Source organism: Impatiens glandulifera, chromosome 1 (genome assembly GCF_907164915.1).
Source record: "Impatiens glandulifera chromosome 1, dImpGla2.1, whole genome shotgun sequence".
Lineage (NCBI taxonomy): Eukaryota > Viridiplantae > Streptophyta > Magnoliopsida > Ericales > Balsaminaceae > Impatiens > Impatiens glandulifera.
This window is the reverse complement of record NC_061862.1, coordinates 61069386-61085040: the sequence shown is the minus strand read 5'-3', so window position 1 is coordinate 61085040 and position 15655 is coordinate 61069386. Positions and strand designations below refer to the sequence as shown.

The window sequence follows — 15655 nt, the reverse complement described above, 5'->3', positions numbered from 1 at the left end:
GCTTGTCCATTGGCTACACACTTGAAAATAAACAAGGCAATGTCTCCCAAGGATGAAGAGGAAAGACAAGAAATGTGCAGTGTTCCATATGCTTCAGCAATAGGCAGTTTGATGTATGCAATGGTCTGTACAAGACCGGATATAGCTCATGCAGTTGGAGTACTTAGTCGTTTTCTTTCAAATCCTGGTAAGACACACTGGGAAGTGGTTAAGTGGCTAATGAGATATCTTCGAGGGACATCCAAATACGCTTTGTGTTATGGTACTGGAAAGTCACATGTTGAAGGGTTTTCTGATTCAGATATGAGTGGTGATATTGACACAATGAGATCAACTTCAGGGTATTTGTTTACTTTTGGAGGAGGAGCTGTATCATGGCAGTCTCGTCTACAGAAATGTGTTGCTTTTTCTACTACAGAAGCTGAATATATTGTCATTACTGAATGTTGTAAAGAAATGAGATGGATGAAAGAATTGTTGAAAGAAATTGGCATTGCACAAGACAGGTTTGTGGTGTTTAGTGACTCACAGAGTGCTATACATGTGAGCAAGAATCCAAGTTTCCATTCACGTTCAAAACACATCCAAAGAAGGTACCATTGGATCTGTGAAGTGCTCGAGAAGAAGGAGTTATACTTGGAGAAAGTGCACACAGATGAGAACGGGTCAGATATGATGACAAAGGGCTTGCCAAGAGGAAAGCATGAGATATGTTGTGCCAAAGCCGGAATGGTTCTGGCAGAAGCGTCACGATGATGAATGTTTATAGCAACATTCTCCCATGGCTCGGAAGGGGGAGAATTGTTGGTGTTCCTTGCCATTGCGGGCGGGTTTTAAATTCCGGGTAAACGGATCAGGGTTTTCTCTTATGAAAACGGGTTAGAGTATAAATACTTTTTTTTGGGTATTTTTCTCATAACAGAGTAAATAGAGAGAGAGTGAATTACAGATCTAGGGTTTTCTGGTTTCCTTCTTCTTCTTGTTCTTTGGCTGATCCAGAGTGAGAGATTGGGGGAGTTTTTGATTGTGGAGTAGTCCAATCATTCCTAGTGTAATCACTTATTTCATTTGAGAGCAGGGCATGTAAGTTTCTACTATTGACATTTGTTTGATTTAGTGAAACTTATCCCTCCCGTGGACGTAAGTCGATTTTGACCGAACCACGTATATTGTGTTGTCGTTTATTGCTTTGTGCTATTTCAGTTCTTGGTAATCTGTTTATCGTCATAAACGATTTGGAATCTGATTTGCTACAGGTTTTGATTTCTAAGAAGATCCATAGTTTTGTTGTTGCAAAACCCAACAACCCGGACAGAAACTATTGTCGCAAATTCAAATGAAATATCTGTCCATTTTTATTTATTTATTTATTTTGACACAAATAACAATTTCTAACCGAATTAACATGTTTACTTTTATAAAAACGATGAAAAACGATGTTACTAAATTTTGTTCTACATATTTTCTTCTTTCAATAATTTTTTTTGACGTTTACTAATTTTATCAATTTTTTTACGTTTATTAGTTTCATCTCAAATTCTGTGAGTAAAATCGTTGAAAAATTCTCAGGTTCCTCCATGAATGTCAGTATATTTTCGTCAGTGGAAGGATAGAGTGATCAGGGTTTGATGCAAAAAAAAAAAATTGAGTAAAATAATAACAATTTATCAGTTATTTTATTTTTTATAATATTAGGAGTTCAAATTTTGATAGATATATATATTTAAATTATTATTTTGAGTTGGCCTTATTTGGTGGGGACCTTTGGAATTCAATTTTCAAATGACTGGAAAAATTCTAGTTGCTGTTCCTGATGATCCCTCTCCCTGGTCTAGCTTTTGTGAATGTGTCAGATCAAGAAATCATCCCTCCAAATATAGCCTCGACTCCAGCTTCCTACCCTGCGACCTAAAGAAAGAACAAAACCATTTCAAAAATCTGTTTAGGTGCTATGGCTAAAAAGCTCATTTTCCCGTCGTCGATGATATACTCACAGTTCAGTTCAAACGACACCACACCGTCATAGCCATTTTAATTTGGATTTTCCAACCACAAATATAAAATTGTTTAACCAAAAATATGACACTGAAGAGAATACCATCATCCTCAAAGATACTAAAGGAAATAATCATTAGATTGGGACAGGGTGCAAATATAGTAAAATAAAGGATGATACTAAAATTGTTTAGCTCACCAAATCCAACATTTTTGAAGCATATACAGAATCATAATCCTCTCCAATTAAAATTAAAATGTAATGAAGAACATGATGATCATAGATAGATAGATGATTGATTAAGTACACGCAGCAATAATACAAATAAACACAGATTTCTTTCTCTCTATAATTTGTTTGCTATATTTGTGTGTCATTAGTTCGTTCATTCATTCATTCCTCTATCAATCAAACGAAAACACACTCAAATAGATTAGAACACTATGCAATTACTCGGCTTTCAATAACAACATTGTCCAAGTTTGTATTACGTACCTCCTGGTTCACTATTTCAGCTTCAACCTCATTGTTGTTGTTGTTTTGACCCTTCGGTTGCTCAACAAACTTATTTATCCGTTCCAGCAGCTGAATCGCTTTTCGCTTACCCCTATCAGTCCCATTCTGCGACAAATCATGTAAAGGCCCCATCAAACCAAGCTCTTGCGCCTCAACCATATATTGCTGCTGATCCCCACCGCACAAATGAACCAAAACTGCAGCCGAATTCTCCTTGTTCCTCGGAGAACCATTCTTAATAACATCAATCAAAATCGGCAAAGCCTTCGCACCTCCTATAATTGCCTTACCCTCGGGATGGCTCGACAATATAGCTAAAATCGCAAGCGCCTCATCCACCATCCCGCCCTGCGGTTCCGTCAGAAGACGAATCAATGTTGGAACAACCCCGGCCCTAATCGCCTTCCCTTTATTCCCTTGGAATATACACAAGTTGAATAACGCAGTCGCTGCATCTTTCTTCCCACGTTGCGTTCCTTCGCTCAGAAGGGTCACCAACGGAGGGATCGCACCCGAAGCCCCGATCGTAACCTTATTATCGTCGATAACCGATAAGCTAAATAGAGTTGCAGCTGCGTTTTCTCGAGCTTCCATGCTTCCCTTCTTCAAGACGTGTACGATACCCGGGACTGCCCCCGAGGAAACGATGCTTCCTTTGTTGTCTTCGCATATGGAGAGGTTGAGAAGGGCGGTTACGGCATGTTCTTGGGTTCGGGAATCGGGGGTGGAGAGGAGATTTACGAGAAAGGGAATGGCGCCGGCTTCGGCAATGGCGATGCGGTTATCGGCGTTGCGTTTGGCAAGAAGCCGGATTTCGCCTGCGGCAGATCGTTGGTCCTCGGGGCTGTGGGATGAGAGTTTACGTAATAGAACTTCTAGATTGGTTTCTTCCGGCGAGGAAGTTGATGATGTGTTTGTGGGGCGCTTTGGCGGTTCGATGCCGTTTGATTCGCACCATTGTTCTATGAGGCTACGTAAGACATAGTTGGGAGTGAGGACCGTGCTGGCTAGAGTTTGTTGAGTTTTCGGGCAGGTTCCGTGTCCTTGATCTAGCCATTGCTCAATGCAGGATCTCTCGTATGTCTACAGAAAAGAAAAACAAATTCAGGCAGTTAAAGGATATTCAACCGAAATAACAATTTAGAATCAACTCAAAATTTCATCGATTCAAAAAGAAAGAATCAAAAGCAAGTTAATCATCTGAGTTTTTGATTAAATGGTAGAATTCGAAAAGAAGAAAAAGAGTATTCTAAGTTCAAGCAATTCATTCATGCACGCCAAAGCTGTCAATCCCAGATTGAACTGAACCTAGCCGTATTCAGACAAGCAAACTGACTAATATGAAAGTTAGAAAAATTAAACTAGAAAATCTAACTTAGTTTGGCAACTATAAAAGACTTAACAAGGTAATATAGTATGAACATGCAAAATTCAAATTTAACCACAATAAATTAATCAAATTATGTTATTATAAGAGTAAAACATTAGTTCCTTTTAAGCTAAAATATCTTACTTAACACGCTAAAGTATATGAATGACTTAATACGAAAATCTAGTAAGAGCGTTTAAACAACACCTTTAACCTTGATATTTTTTTAATAAGTACTTTTTCGATATTAGTTTCAACTTTATCAAAACAAATTATATATAAAGTATTTAAAATTTAGATATTTTCATTTGGATTATACAACATTTATTGTCTAGATTTAACTCATTACGCACTTAGATTCAGCATGGAACATTCTAACACTTAATTCAGTCTTAGTGAAAGACAGATTAAGAAATTTAGTTGTTTCTCATATGGATTTGAATCTGTATCCAGATAACCGAAACAAAAAAAATTGAAGTGTTTTCAAATTGGGCATTTCATCTAATAGAAACAGGCATATGGGTAAATTATGGTGGCATTGGAAACAACATTCTTATGCAAGATTCTCTAGCAATAGAAATGGAAATGAACATGTTCATACCTGCCCACTGGAGACAATGACCGGATCTCTCATCAACTCCAAAGATATGGGACAACGAAAATCATTGGGTATGAAAATAGATGTATTGCTCTCATCTAATGAAGCTTGACCGCTACAGCTGGCTGGGCTGGAGGACTTACACCTTGAAGAAGCGTCAAAGTTAGGATTCTCAGTCTGCACGAAATCTTTGACCTTCTTAAGTAGCATGGACATCTTTTCCATGCTCTCCCCTGGATCCCCATCACTGGCATACACCATCTCATGCAAAGCTATTGATTCTTGTGTAAGGTCATCCAGTCCCATCAACTGAAGTTTCTCAGCCACTCTCTTTATGACAGCTGGATCTGTTGTAGATGGATCATTGATCTTATTGTAAAGGGATACAAGATCCTCTTGTAGATCAACATCGGGGGCATCTATCCTGCCTTTTGCTCTTTTGAACTGAGCAAGGACAAGCTCGACCTGGATATACATCAAAAGGCAAATGAATTACAAAAAGAAAATTGAAATAATACAGTTCAGATGATAATTCGTTAGCAAATCGCACATAATATATCAGGACCAAATCTGATTGATCTACCCATTTGGAAACACTTACTATTTTTGTATCTGGATACATAATTTTTTTTATTGATGTTCCTATGTGTGAAAACGGATCCAGAAACAATAAGTGTTTCCAAATGGGTATGCATATCTTTCTGAAAACTACAGTTAAATCATTATGAGGATGACCTCTCACCTGCTCCGTAACTTCATCTGATATATCAAGTTTTTCATAAGCAATTCCACCAAGAGCTTGTTCAAGGTTAGCTGTTATTTCTTGGAATCTATTCATAGTTTCTTCCATCTTTAGAACCTGCAAGTAGAGTTGGATTTTGGAAATTTATCAAGCATGAACACAAATAATTGTTGAGTTGGATAGATTTTATGGTAACACCTGAGTACGAAAATTCATGATCCAGAAACATATATGAATGAGATTATGTTTGAAAACTAAACTAAATCAGGCACACTTTCAAGAGTTTATGGTTGCTTTACATCTGGATCCGGATGAAAAAACAAAAATTTTAAGTGTTTCCAAAAGGTGGGATTGGTTGAATTAGAGAGAAATTGTAAGCCATTACAAACATCCACCACTAGAAGTGGACATATAAACAAGCATTTACTAGATGATCATGCTCATCTAGGTACTATTAAGGAAAAAGAAGAAAGTTTGACGTCAATGTTTTCATCGCAAATCCTAATAGAGAAAAACATTCTTGTCAACTTGAAACAAATAGAATTGTATATTTACCCTAGTTTATACAACCAAATTAAAATAAAGTGAACATACTACCTTTGATTTAAATACCGTCCAAGCGTTAACATTTAAACTATAATAAACTGCAATTGAGCAAAAATCGCCACTATATATAGCGACAATTAACAGTCTAGCACATATATATAAAGGACAGTTATGAATTCAAATGCAAGAACTATGTTGCTAAGTGCGGTAAATCCGACTGTGATTATTCTCAAGATACTGCTGACATTAGGAGACTTGTGAAAGTATTCCCAAAAGTGCAATTTGAGAAAAATGAGACATCTAATAAGGCAGCAGCATACACAAGTAACTGTAATCGCCAATTTGATTTACACAACATATATATAAGGACAGTTATGAACTCAAATGTAAGAGCTATGTTCCTAAGTGCGGTAAATCCGACTGTGATTATTCTCAAGATACTGCTGACATTAGGAGACTTGTGAAAGTGATCCCAAAAGTGCAATTTGAGAAAAATGAGACATCTAATAAGGCAGCAGCATATACAAGTAACTGTTAATCACCAATTTGATTAAGGAAAAAGAAGAAAGTTTGACGTCAATGTTTTCATCGCAAATCCGAATAGAGAAAAACATTCTTGTCAACTTGAAACAAATAGTATTGTATATTTACCCTAGTTTATACAACTAAATTAAAATAAAGTGCAACATATTATCTTTCATTTAAATACCATCCAAGCTATAACATTTAAACCATAACACACTGCAATTGAGCAAAAATCGCCACTATATATATAGTGACAATTAACAGTCTAGCACATATATACAAGGACAGTTATGAATTCAAATGTAAGAACTATGTTGCTAAGCGCGGTAAATCCAACTGTGATTATTCTCAAGATACTGTTTGACATTAGGAGAGACTTGTGTAAGTGATCCGAAAAAGTGCAATTTGAGAACAATGAGACATCTAATAAGGCAGCAGCATATACAAGTAACTGCTAATCACCAATTTGATCTACACAACTCTTGACCATAACCAGATTTTAATGCATTTGGAATAGTTCAACTTTCTCAAATACTAATAAAAGCTGGTCCAAGAACCAAATAGGCAAACCTAATTCAATATCTCCTCAGTCAAACCTCTAAGGTTTCCTCAAAAGATTACTCTTCCTAGTTGCTAATGCAATAAGGCAATCTATAGTAAAGTGTGATTCTATACTCAACGTTTTAGATCAGATCAAGGAAATCAAATGAAAATATCATTTTAGATATAGAGAAGAAATCACGCGGTCAACTGTTGTATCTTCTTCTACAATTGTTGTCAGGTATTAAGAAGTTGGAGATTTCTCTCGAGAAATCGAACTGGTGTATCTTCTTCTGCAATCGGCGGAGCTTTCAAACTAGTAAACAGATCTTTCTAAGAGAAAATCAGTATCAATTGCCAAATAGAGAAATAAATCATTCTAACTTAAGCAGATCAAACAAATCAGGAAGAAAATGAATCGATCGGATAATCCTCAATCATGTGGTGTGTGTGTGTGTGTGTGTGTGTGTTTAGATATGCGTATATGTTTCTCTACCAGGTAAATCCTGCTTCCTTCACTTCCGAATCTGAGCAATTCTCTAGTCGATTCAAGCGATTCCTTCAAGGAGCTCAAGGCCTCTAAGGATTCCTTCGGCAAGGACTGCTTGCCATCTCGTATCTCCTCAAACATCGGCGTCAATAGCTTCAGTCTTCTAGCTAAATTACAGAATTGTCTCTTCACCGAACTTCTGAAGTCTGATATCGAAGATATCTCATCGATGATTTCAACCAGATTCTGTGCAAGAGCTCCTTTCTCCTCTTCCATAGCTTCTGGAGTCTAAGGATTGATACAATATACACTTCTCAGATTGAGTCTTTGTTAGTTTAGCTACGTATCTCTGCTAATTGTGGTGGACAAAAGCAGAAATCTAGCAAGAATAGCTAGACAGAATCGCCATCTCCATTAGATAGAGAGAGAGAGAGAGAAGAGAATTCTCGGTCATGGCGCGGCTAATAAGAGAAGAAGAAGAAAGTGAACCATGGTTAAGAGTTAACCGTAGGATTCGCCGTTACAACTTAGCTGCAAGTGGATCCAGCTTAGCTTAAGCTGGAAAGGATACGGCTCGGCTGACTCTTCTTATCACGTCAATTTTCTATTTAAAGTCAATTAATTTGTTCTTAAGACTTTTGGACAAAGTTTGCTGTAAAAGTTGAATCAGTCAAGTATTTTATTCAATTAAATATGTTTATCAAAGATGGTTTGAAAATAATAAGACTTTCAAATATAGAAAGTTAGAACAGACCGAGATCATTTATTTATTTATTTATTTTTAAGAATATTTCTTTATCATTTTAAACGTTTGATGGTAAATGAGTTAAGTTGTTCGGAGTCGCTCGCGATTTGTTCGATTAAACCTCGACTTTAGTTTAACTTTAATCAAGTTCGAGTCGAGTTCGATCCCATATACTTGATCGATAGTTTATCGAGCTTTTTTTGCTTGATAATAAATAATATATATTTTTATTTATTTTAATATTACAACCTAAAATTTAAAACAAATATTTTTCTTCACAAATATTTGCAAATTTAATTTTTGTTCAAGTTTAAAGTCAAACCGAGTTTGTAGGTAAATAGTTAAGTCGAGTCGAACTCAAATTTATAAAATCATTCGATTCGAGCTAATAAATACTTAATCGAGTCGAGCTCGAACTTATTTGAGCTCGGATGGTCTTAATTGCCGCCCTATTTTAACGTTAATATATATATTAATTAAAAGGAGAGAAATAGTTCCACGAGTGTGGCTGGAGTTTAAAAATCGGCTCAGCTGTAGCTCTGTGAAAGCTGAGGATTAATGAGTTGGTCTATATTGGTCTGCGCTAAACTAACCAACCAATTAACTCTTGATAGCTAATTCTCAAGCTTGTTTGGTTTGAAATGAATTGTAAGAAGAGAATTTTCAAAATATTTTAGAGCATAGAAATATAATTATTTTCTTATACTAATTCATCTTATACTGTTTTTTTTTATTATTTTAAATCAATAAGAATATTTTTTTTAAAAAAAGGTACTTGCTCTCTTCTTTCCATAATAATAAAAAAATCATTTATTATATTAAAACATGACAATGTCGGTGTATGGGTCATGAGTGTTAAAAGATGTCTAAAGACATGTTCGACAAAATCAATGGTTTTGTGTTGAAATTGGAGAATTCTTAACAAATTTCAAAGCTACAAATGTATTTTATTTTATTTTTTCAAATGTTCCAAATAATTAAGGTGTTTTTTTTTTCTTCATATTTTCTAATATTGTATCCATTCCCTCTATTTTGACTTCTAATTTATATCTTGCAACTGTTTTTTTTTCTTCCTTATTTCCCATATTTGAAGAATTATACAAATCTAATTGAGTTTGTATTGAAATTGAAGAATTACCTAAGAATTTGACACTTTCTTGAAATTAAAACAATAAATTGTATTAAAACTAATGAGAAAGTTCAAAATAATTTGACACTCTTAAAATTAAAACAATAAATTATATTAAAATTAATGAGAAAGTATAAAAGAATTATTAGACAAGCAATGAAAAAAAAAGATTAAATCCTGATGTACTATGTCTATAGCATGTTACAAAGCAGAATTTTTTTTTTCTTTCTAAAGTTTGATAAAACAGAGTGAATGTCTTATTTTTTTTTTCTTTATTGGTTCAACATCATATTTAATTTGCTCGAATATTTTGTCTCGATTTTTTTCCTTTGAATAATACTTTTTCAGTCGTTGGTGGATCGTTTATTGTTCATACTCTCCGATTGCGTTAGTATTATTTTCTCGAATTTGTGTCCGTCATATTTTTAGCAACAAATGAGATGAAATTATAAGATCTGGAGTTATTTTTACATTTTTTCAATAAAGAGTTACTGAATTTGATCTTTATATGGAGGCCCTCTTATAAGTAGGGGTGTTCATCGATTCGGTTTTAGAGTTATTAAAGTTCCTCGGTTCGGGTCCTTTGAATTTTTATTTTTTTGTAAGCCAATTTGAAAATCAAACCGAATATTAAAATTAAAATTCGATTTATTCGAATTCGGTGAATTCAAATAGATTGGATATTCAATACAGACAAATATTAAACACCCCTATAAAATTGTACTATTTATTATAATAATTGCACTTACACTTTTTTTACCTTCACTATCAACAAATTTCAAAGATTAGTGTCTTAAAGACTTACATAATTTAGTATATAATAATTTAGTTATACCTAATAAATTATATAATATTTAATCAAATATATAATTAAAATAAATAATAAAAATGAATTCGATTTTCGGTTTGATCTTCGAGTTTAAATCCAACTCAAAAATCAATTCGAAAACCATATTTAAATTCGAATTGGTTTAAAATTCGATTCAAAAATCAAAAATGAAATTCCGGTCAAATACATAAACACCTCAACTTATAAGTATCCTCTCATCATTTATGAGTAACTCTATTACAACACTCAATGTTTACAAATTCAAGTTTTTTTAGAGTAATTATCAACAAATATATTTTTTTAATTATTTTTTTATTTTTTTTTGAATTGTTGATGCAATTTGATATTATTATTAATTTTTATTTTTACTTTGGAGATATTATTTTGTATTATTTAATATATGTAACTCTCAATTCGAGAATTAATTATTTATAAAATATTACTATTATTTTTAATTAAATATTATATATTAATATATAAAAATATTAATACTATATAATTATAATTATTGTATTAAATTAGAATTTTTATATTTATATTTAACATTTTATAATATTATAATTTATTTAGTTTTATTTTTTTTTTAATGTAAAAAAATAAAATGACACCCAACCATCGTCATTTTTATTTCATTTAGGACGTTTAGTGAGAATAAAACTCGTGGTTTTTTAGTCTTTTAAGAATCACTCTTTAAATTTTGAACTATATTTGTGTTAAAAAATTTTTTTTTTAAATAACAGATGGTATACTCCCCCAATATGTCTAGTCTAGTTGGAAACAAATTTTAAAATGAAATAAACATTAAGTATTTAATTACATATTTATGCAAAACAAATAAAATATTGACACTATCTAGATTAGACAATAAGTTGTAGGGCTAGTAAAAGTTTTAACATAATAATAAATACTAGAAGATATTACTTATTATATATAAATAATTGTATATTATAGATTTTAATATTTATAATTAAATAAATTAAACATATATTTAAAAAATAACTAATATTAAATAATTAATTAAGTTTATTATTCAAGACTCTCAATTTTTATAAATAATTTATAAACAAATAAATAAATAACTAGCTATAGTGGTTTTAAAATATGAAAAATACGCCATACACTTTAAGTTGTGGTTTTTAATGTTAAAATAAATAAATAAAAATAAACCATAACATAGACATTTGTAAAACTTTGTATGGATATAGATTATTGATTTTAAAATCAAATGCATATAAATGTTTATAATACAATTGTTTTAATTAATATTTATATATAGATAAACAGTTATATAAATATTATAAATATATAATTAAATAAATAATAAGTTATAATAATTATTTTTTGTACCAAAGTTTGTTTATTTTTAAATTTATAAAATAATTTTGTGTCCAATCACAACAATTTTGGTTTATTATGTATGCTTAAAAAAATATTATAAACACGCTAATCTTATAAAATTGTAAATAATCTATATAAAATATATAGTTTTAATAAAATAAATTATAATTATAATATTGACAACCTTATACATTAATTAAATGTATTTACATCCATATTAAATTGATGTAAAATAATGTGCACGAAGGTTTTCTAAAAGGACGATTAACTTCCTAACCGATTTTACAGACTTTTAGAACAAATTTCAGATAGTATCATAATACAATCACTAAAAGTATGACAATTCATTTTTAGCCAAATAGTCCACAAAAATATAATAAGGATAGTAACCCAAAGATTCAGACCCGCCATATTAATTGCATCGATCCAAACATTTCAATATCTATCGAATTATAGTAATGCTCCAAAGAAGACTATAAATACTCGTCACCTCATAACAATGCAGAAAAAAGTGCGACATCGTTTCAACCTCAATGAGGAAAATCTGACAACGACTAATAATAATACAACCCTTTTTCATGCATATATCGTCTGTCAAAATCTCACCATGAATAACACTCTAGCCAAAGAACGAAATCTTATAAAGAATTTTGGACTCCCATCATTTCTTCCAACAGTAATTGTACAGAAATAACTCAACATACAAGCTATAATAATTCATCACATGAAATAATTCATGTATTGTCACCGCATAACATCATGTATGATCGGGTTTACCACTTTATGCCATACCATGATAAAAACACTAGAATAAGAAGAGCTCTCAATTGTGTTTAACCTCCCTCTATATCATATTTGGCTAGTAAAATTGCTAGTCCGAGAATCGAACATGACCTTAATAGTGACATTCCTACAAATGGCAGTGAAGGCAAGTTCATGAAACGTCATAGCGATACATTTAGACCCGCACCATGCTAGATATAAGTGCTCCATGACCATCACCTTCACACCCAATTATGATAATTGAATATTATTATTTCGAATTAATATATGCATCTTCTTTGTTTCATACTATTGTATTTAAGAGAAATGGTGAAAAGTGTTTTCTTAATATGAATCAATGGATGTCCATGATATGTTACTAGTATAAAAGCGTTTATGACAGTGGTCATAAAAGTAAGCCGTTTATTATATGTCATAACGTTCATATATAAATAATCCCTAATCATAGGTATAATGAAATATGACATCACTAAATCGATAAGATTAGTGTAAGTTACATTAATTGATTTAATCAAACGACTATTCATATAACTCGAGATTATATTTGATAATCTGAATGAACATACGGGTGATTGTAAATGAGTTAACGACGCACCGAAATGTCCCGCATGAGACTATTATGAATTATCCTTAGACTTGAGGTGCTCAAGTTAGTCATATACTTTGACAACAGTGATCTGTAAAAGGGCGTTCAAGAGTTGGTGGTTGGTATTTGTGAAACATATGATTTTATTGTGAGTAGCCAATATGAGAATCACAACTCTTGTAACAGAAACAAGAATGAATATACTCAAATGCCTCTTGCCAAAACCTTACTCAATAGTCCATGACCATGACATTCTTTCTCGGGTTGATGGTCTCTTGAAAATAGATTGCAAGAGTAATAAGTTTTGGGATGGCAAGAAAAAAGTTTTGGGTTGGATGCGATATCTCGGTCTAGTGTGAGTTGACAATTAATAATAATACTCAAATAACTGATCAGTTGAGTATAAGGTGTGATGAGATAAATATTCACAGATAAATAGTAGAAAATATTTTCGACATTTCGTCAAAATTAGTACTAATTAACTTTCTAGAGTATTACGAGTCACAAGCGTTTTGCTAATAATATCCTCGTGACTGAATTATAATTAATTTGTTGATTATAATCAGCTAAAAACTTTAGGGCCCTAATGAGTCACACGCAATAGAAAATGTAAAACGAGAATGAATTTTGAATCTGTTAATAGATGTTATTATAAGTATTATTGAATATTTATAAGTTATTTATGATAATTTTATATAATTTATTAAATAAAATATAATCAAATATTTTAAATTCAAAGAATTGTATTGATGGTCATATGCATTAATGATTGATTTGGTGTTTTTTCAATCGTGATTATTTTGTAATAGTTGTGATTGATGAATAAATAAATGAATGATTTTGGAGAGTAATTCCATCCATTTTCATTTTCAATATCTCCATTTTCTTCCTGGAGTTTTCTTTTTCCTCTCATTTTTTATTTATTTGACAAACGATAAGAAGATTAACATGTTCTATTGTTTAATCAATTGTTTTTAAATGTCTTTCTAGTAAATTGGTCTTCGCGTGGATCAACGTCATAAACACTAAAAAGGCGTTTGATGAACTAGAAGACGAAGGGTCAACTAAGTCCTGATCATCGGATTGTTCGTGGGGATTCGAGAAGGTATTTCAAACACTTCTTGAGAAGTCCAGAAAACCGTAAGGAGTTCGAATCATAATCATCTTCGTAACATTAAAATGTTAACAAAATATCGTAATTCTATAAACACCATACGGTTGCGTTTAATTAATTTATAAACGGGTGAAACTTGTGACGATCAATAAAAGGAGGGATTATAAGTTTTCATAAAATTTAAATGTTAAATTCGCAATTTTATCTTATATGTATGACATATTCTTAGAAAATCCCAACACACCATGCATTATCCTAAAAGTTAATTGAGGCATCATCCCCTGGTGAATCTAGATTGTTTGCGATAACTCTTCCATAAAGAATATATATTCCACTCCAAATGTTACAACTCGTAGGACGATTAGGCTTTTTGGTGAACAATCTAGACCAATTCTAACCATATTTACGTTGATCAGATGCCCAAAAACTTTCCAGCTCAGATGCAAATCTACCACATCATTTTGAGAGAAAGACTTTATGAAAAGAAACATGACCCTAAATACCTAGACCATCCCGGTCCTTGTATCGCTTGACCTTATCCCAACTGACCAAATGATCGAATAAAGAATTAGATGATCCTCAAAGAAATTTACACATAGTTCTCTTTAATATCACTGCCACACGTTTTAGGACACTTTTTGGGAGAACAAATAAAGACATCGACATAAATATCAGATTACTTTTGATGAGAACCACCCTTTTGAGATCAATTTGTTTTTCTAAATTGATAACTTACCTTTCATCTTAGTGATGATCGGGTCTCAAAAGGCTTTAGTACCTAAAGGTTCACCAAGATATAACAATGAGAGGACACCGATATCGAAACCCATAATATTGGCAAGTCCGAGAAAACCTAATAGATTTACTAAGATTCACTTGTATGACAAAGCAGGCATTGAATAACCAAATGATGTAAGGAAAGTGCTTGAAATTCATGTTAGTGTCTTAAGTCATGCATAGCGAATTATTGGACAAAAAGTTTATGAGATACAGAGAATGAAGTCCTTCTTGCCCCCCACATTCTACCCCAGGAATAAGTCCCGCATTTTTTTTCAAACACCATCATATCTTTAAAAAGCTTCAATGATAATAATGAATATAAAGGAGACAACATATCACAATGGTATGATACTCGAAACTTTCAAAATAATTATGAGAACTCTCATTCAGGACCGGATCCAAAAATTAGCGTTAGAGTGGGCTTAAAAAAAATATTTTAAATTCATTAAAAAAAATTAAAAAAATTAAATAATATATAGGTAAAACGAATCACTATTATTATTTTTAAAAGTTTAGAAAAATATATTGCTACTTTATTGTTAATTATTTTAAAATTTAATTTTTTATTGTAAAATATTATTTAAACATAATGAAAAAAAAAAACTAAGAGATAAAAAAATATTTAAAAATTATAAAAATCATCAAATGAACCTATCAAATCAAATCCTAAAAATAACTGAAATCAAAATAATCATAAACCTGGTCTAATTTTAAATTTTTTAGTTTTTCCTGTTTAATCAAAGTTTTAGAAAAATCAGTATTTTTTTTTTGTTTGGTGTTGATTAAATATTAAATTATTTTTAATTTCTTTTTATCTATCTTGAATAAAAATTAATTTTAAATTATTAATAAAATATTTTTTTTAACAAAATAAAAGAGAGTAAATAAATAAAATAATATATAATTTAATTAAAACAAAATTAATTTCAAAATCCTAATGTCAAATAATCTCGATATCTCTCTGCTCTTATTCCATCTTTTGGAATAAGGCTTAAGCCCAAGGCAGCCCTAGGGTGTATCCGTCTATGC

At 31.7% G+C, this 15655-nt stretch overlaps 1 protein-coding gene across 2 annotated transcripts; it reads right to left on the bottom strand.

The window, feature by feature from the left end:
* Nucleotides 1–1644: 1644 nt before the first annotated feature.
* LOC124916519 (U-box domain-containing protein 13-like) lies at nucleotides 1645–7781 on the bottom strand. 2 transcript variants are annotated; one of them, XM_047457259.1, is made up of 5 exons: nucleotides 7329–7781; nucleotides 5222–5338; nucleotides 4483–4944; nucleotides 2492–3595; nucleotides 1645–1908 (listed from the first exon to the last, which is right to left on the bottom strand). In XM_047457259.1, exons 1-5 carry the CDS (start codon nucleotides 7596–7598, stop codon nucleotides 1897–1899), a joined length of 1965 nt encoding a protein of 654 aa, XP_047313215.1. In that variant the 5' UTR covers nucleotides 7599–7781; the 3' UTR covers nucleotides 1645–1896. The 2 variants fall into 2 exon arrangements, with proteins under 2 accessions (XP_047313215.1, XP_047313209.1); XM_047457253.1 differs by lacking the exon at nucleotides 1645–1908 and having other exon boundaries at nucleotides 2154–3595.
* Nucleotides 7782–15655: the final 7874 nt, after the last annotated feature.

What these genes read in the sequence shown, in the direction of transcription:
- LOC124916519 (XM_047457253.1), bottom strand. Translation starts at nt 7,598, where the DNA reads ATGGAAGAGGAGAAAGGAGCTCTTGCACAGAATCTGGTTGAAATCATC. An exon ending in AAGGAAGCAGGATTTACCTG is followed by an intron (nt 5,339 to 7,328) that starts GTAGAGAAACAT and finishes CTCTACTTGCAG; the next exon opens with GTTCTAAAGATGGAAGAAAC. An exon ending in TCATTGTCTCCAGTGGGCAG is followed by an intron (nt 3,596 to 4,482) that starts GTATGAACATGT and finishes TCTTTTCTGTAG; the next exon opens with ACATACGAGAGATCCTGCAT.